The sequence below is a fragment of the Quercus suber genome, unplaced genomic scaffold (genome assembly GCF_002906115.3).
Source record: "Quercus suber isolate HL8 unplaced genomic scaffold, Cork oak 2.0 scaffold_48, whole genome shotgun sequence".
NCBI lineage: Eukaryota > Viridiplantae > Streptophyta > Magnoliopsida > Fagales > Fagaceae > Quercus > Quercus suber.
Genome location: NW_027069513.1, coordinates 1054809 through 1059954, shown reverse-complemented (window position 1 = coordinate 1059954; position 5146 = coordinate 1054809). Strand labels below are relative to the sequence as shown.

At 35.4% G+C, this 5146-nt stretch overlaps 1 protein-coding gene and 1 pseudogene across 1 annotated transcript; both read left to right on the top strand.

Moving 5' to 3' along the window:
* Positions 1–271: 271 nt before the first annotated feature.
* Positions 272–2093, top strand: LOC112010351 (cytochrome P450 736A117-like; annotated as a pseudogene).
* A 1351-nt stretch (positions 2094–3444) lies between these two features.
* On the top strand, positions 3445–3954 carry LOC112010350 (cytochrome P450 736A117-like). Its single transcript, XM_024042700.1, has one exon. The coding sequence runs from the start codon at positions 3445–3447 to the stop codon at positions 3952–3954; it is 510 nt and encodes a 169-aa protein (XP_023898468.1).
* The last annotated feature ends 1192 nt before the right edge of the window (positions 3955–5146 follow it).

Genomic DNA, 5146 nt, shown 5'->3' with positions numbered 1-5146 from the left:
GTCATAGTTGGAGTTGCCTAAGCCCACACGACAACTCACAATCACAAAGTCATCTTCATTACAGTACTTAATACCAGTTTCATGTTTATTTTTAGATGAGCGGCGCGATTTTCGTGTTTGGATAAAGCACCATTTGTTGACTTTTATTCACATTCAAGTTCTCACTACGTACGCTTGAGGCGTTAGGGCAGTGTATACATCCAATATAAAAAGAGGACATTAATACCAAGGGAATCGCAAGAACTTAAACATATAGAAAAGAGAGCAGAAAATGTCACACTTCCTCCAATTTCTAGGGCCAAATGTAACATCCTTCTTGCTGCATCCCATTGTTTTAGCAATCTTGGCCTTTATCTTCATTCTCCTATCCAAATGGTCCTCCACACTTCCAAACAAGAACAAAAATTCACCACCTTCACCACACAAAGCTCCCAATCATCGGAAACCTTCACCAACTCCGCATGTACCCTCACCACTCACTCGAGACTTAGCTCAACTCTATGGCCCCCTAATGCTGCTAAAGTTAGGCAATGTACCGACCCTTGTTGTCTCATCCGCCGATGCTGCCCGAGAGATTATGAAGACCAATGATGTCATCTTTGCAAATCGGTCAAAAACAAGAATGTTTGGGAAACTAACATACGATTTCAAAGATGTGGCATTGGCACCTTACGGTGAGTACTGGAGGCAAACGAAAAGCATACTTGTGCTACATCTTTTGAATAATAAAAGGGTTCAGTCTTTTCGTGCTGTGAGAGAGGAGGAAATTTCTCTACAAATTGAGAAATCAAACAGTCTTGTTCTTCTTCAAGTGTGATCAATTTAAGCGAAATGTTTGCAAAGCTTACTAATGATATAATATGTAGGGTTGCCTTGGGAAGGAAGTATGGTGAAGGGGAAGGTGGAAGGAAGTTTAAGGAGCTTATAGGGGAGATGATGGAGTTGTTGGGTGTTAATAATATGGGGGATTATATTCCATGGCTTGCATGGGTGAACCGTGTCAATGGCTTGGATGCTAAAGCAGAAAGGGTGGCTAAACAGTTTGATGATTTTTTGGAAGGAGTAATTGAAGAGCACATCAATAGTAAAAAGAAAGGGAGTGATGACCATAGTCAAGAAAATGAAGACCAAAAGGACTTTGTGGATGTTTTGCTTTGGGTTCAGAAGGAAAACATGATCGGTTTCCCTATTGATAGAGTATGCATTAAGGCTTTAATCCTGGTAAGCATCTCTCTCTCTCTCTCTCTCTCTATATATATATATATGGGTTTATATAGTTAAATGTCAAAAAAAAAGAAAAAAGAAAAAAGAAAAAAGATAGCCTTGACTACAAAAGGCTTTGTTTTGTTCAAGTAGCATATGGTATTTCACACTCTTTCTCATGCATATTGAAAAATTTCTTCAATATTAACCACATGTTGTTATAGGATACATTTATTGCTGGCACTGACACTACGTACTCAGCGTTAGAGTGGGCAATGACAGAACTTTTAAGGCATCCCAAAATGATGAAGAAGATGCAGGATGAAGTGAGAGTGATCACTAGCAACAAAAAAGACATAAAATTGGATGATTTGGATGAAATGCATTACTTAAATGCAGTAATCAAAGAGACTCTTCGCTTGCATCCTATTATTCCACTGTTAGTTCCTCGAGAATCAAGTAGAGAGGCAAAAATACAAGGTTATGATATTGCAGCGGGAACTCAAGTTTTTATCAATGTGTGGGCAATTGGAAGAGACCCTGGGATATGGGACAATCCAGAGGAATTTCATCCAGAAAGGTTCTTGAATTCTTCTATAGACTTTAAAGGACACGATTTCCAATTGATCCCATTTGGAGCTGGTAGGAGGAGTTGCCCTGGAATTTCCTTTGCCATAACCAACATTAAGCTTGTTTTGGCAAAGTTTGTGAAGTACTTTGATTGGACATTGCCTAATGGGGCAAAAGGAGAGGATTTGGATATGACAGAATCTATTGGAGTAGCCATTCATAAAAAATTTCCTCTTATTGCAGTTGCAACTCCATATGTTGGCTAGTATATATAGGCAATACATTTAGCATTTAAATAATCCTCTAAGTTCAACTTATATGGCAACAATGTATGATTTTTCAGTTTGAAGTTCTCTTTTCTCTCATTTCATTTTGATTGTTGAGAATAGAACTTTAATATAAATAAAAAAAAAAGTATTGTGGCCTATTAAGTATTAAGAAGGAACATCGTAATATTATATGCAGTTGTTTCACCTAAAATTATTTTTCGAAAAATATTTTTCCCAATTGCAAGTATTTAATTTTATTGAAATTACTAGTTAAACCTAAAAATATTTTTAGGTTGACAGCAAAATGTGGGGTATTTTGGCATAAAATATTTTACACCCATATTTTTAGTAAAAAATTTTCATTCCACACTCATTCACTTGAAGAGCACAAGGGTGTGTAATATGATTTGGTATCCATGTAGGGAATTTCATAATCGCACCGCCACTATCCACCAACCGCCACCCCAAATGCAGCCCTCTCTCTCTCTCTCTCTCTCTCAATATTATTGTAACTCCTAATAATTTCAAGGGTTCAAACGTCATCGGTTTTTTGCATGCAATTAAGTGCATATAATCGATTGGTGCATTTCATCCATCATTTTAGAGTTTTTTGAACTTGGTAGACAAAGGTCATAGATAATGTCCAAATTACATCTTTCAAAAGATGCAAAAAAATCTTTCCTCAAGAAGGCTATAAATGTGTAGGGTTATAAATAAGCCAACTCTAGTGTTAAAAGTTTAAGTTTGTTTATTTAATTTTTATTTTGAACACAAACCAAGCTTGATCTCATTACCAAACAAAATTAGTAGTTTTTAGTTTGGAAGCTTTTTTTTTTTTTTTTTTTTTAATAAATTTTTTTTACTAGATTAGCTAGCTTAGATTCCCCTAAAGACACATTCATTCCAAAATGTTTAAAATATATATATATATATATATATATATTTGGTGGGCATATTTCTACCCCAAAAAAAAGGGTTTTAGACTAGACTAGGACAAATTGCATAGTAACTAAAATTGATTCTTGTACAACAATGAGTGGGTTTAAAGAATAAGCCTATAGGCACACAAATACACAATATTTTTAACAATTTACCGAGGTATTTTGCTTGTCACTCTATACCAGACTGAGACCCACCATAACATCACATCCACGTGAATTTATAATGACAATAATCTCAACAAATTGTAGAAAACGTTATGAATTTGTGTTTGTCAATATTTTTAGTGGGGTCAACAAACCTTCACTGCAAAAAATGTTTTATTTTGTTTTAGGAGGCTATGGTATTTTATACTCTTTCTCATGCTGATCAGAAAGTTTTTTCAATATGTCCTTTTTTTTTTGGGTTATAGGATGCATTTGCTGCTAGTATTGATATTATATACACAGACTTTGACTAAACAATGGTAGGGCTCCTAAGAAACCCAAAGACTATGAAGAAGGTGCAAAATGAAGTGAGAAGAATCGTTGGCAACAAAAAGGGCATAATAGGGGATGATTTGGACAAAATGCTATACTTAAATGCAATGGTCAAAGAGACTCTTCACTTCCATCCTCCTATTCCATTGTTAGTTCCTCGAGAATCAATTCAAGATGCCAAAATACAGGGTAATGGCATTGCAACTAGAATACAAGTTTTTATCAATGTATGGGCAATTGGAAGAGACCCTGGGTTGTCGGACAATCTAGAGAAATTTCAGTCGGAAAAGTTCTTGACTTCTTTAGATTTTAGAGGACATGACTTTCAGTTGATCCTATTTGTCAAACTTGTTTTGGCAAATCTTATGTACAACTTTGATTGGACATTGCCTGGAGGGACAAGAGGAGGCAATGTGGACATGACTGAGTCTACAGGAGTATTTAATCATAGAAAATTTCCTCTTAATGTGGTTGCAACTCCATATTCTGGCTAGTATATATAGATGCAATAGATATTAGTAGTTGAATGTTGGGAAATTTAGACCCTAGTTGATAGAATTAACAAGTTTTAAACCCAAGTTATTAATTAGATTTATTATGAATAAAACTTGTTAAAACAAACAAACATCAATATCATGTCAATAATGAATGCAGCGGAAAAGTAAATAAGACAAGATATAATGACCTAGGAAAACCAAAGAAACAAACTAGTTTCACAGCAAAAAACTTGGGGGGAAACCTTCTCGAAAAGCAATCCACTATAGTATAGAGAAGTTTCAGATCTAGTACAAAACCTTTATCCGTAGACTCTACAGTCCCCATAGATGAACTCACAGCAGAAACCTTCTATCACTTCAGAACCTCTGAACTCTTCAATATATAAACGTCGCCCTTTGATGATGCACGAATCCTAGTACATGACTAACCAATTGCGCAGATCCCAATACGTGACTTTAATCACCAACTAAAAGAAGAATGTTGGTTGCAAAATTCTTCACTTCATTAAAAATGAAGATCAAGAAGCACTTGATTACAAAACCCTAAGGTGCAAAAGACGAAATAGCTTCTTTCAGAGAGAATAAGGCATTGGTCACCTTTTTCATATGTTCTCCTTGTACTCTCTTATGTGACGGCTTCTAAAATAAGGTTATATAGGTCTAGGGTTGTGAGAAAAGAAACCCTACACAAATACATAAGTCTGGCCCAAAAATTAGATACGAAAATTCTAATTTCCGTAACCTCGAAAAATAGCAGTTGTTGAGAGGGTGACAAGGGGACAGAAACTTTTTCGATCGATCCACCAGCTATCGAGAAGGTATCAGGATTGCGATAACAATCAACTGAAGAGCTTGATAGATAGCCTAGTTGTTGAGAGATGTTGAGAGATGTCGAGCAGCTATCGAGCTATCTGTCCCACAGGTGTCGAGCTATTTGTCCAGCTTTAATAAACAGTTTTTCTTCACTTGTTTCTTGGTCCAATCTTCATGGCTTTAATATTAGACTTGAACAACATGTTTCTTTAAGTATTAAACACATCCTAGATCTACCCAATTATAAAAAAAGTGCATTTTGTTAAAGGATTAGTCAACTACATAAAATATGTCCTTAACAATCTCTCCCTTTGACAATTTGTGACAAAACCACAATAAACAAATGAACATATGAGAGAAGTTATAAATCACTCAA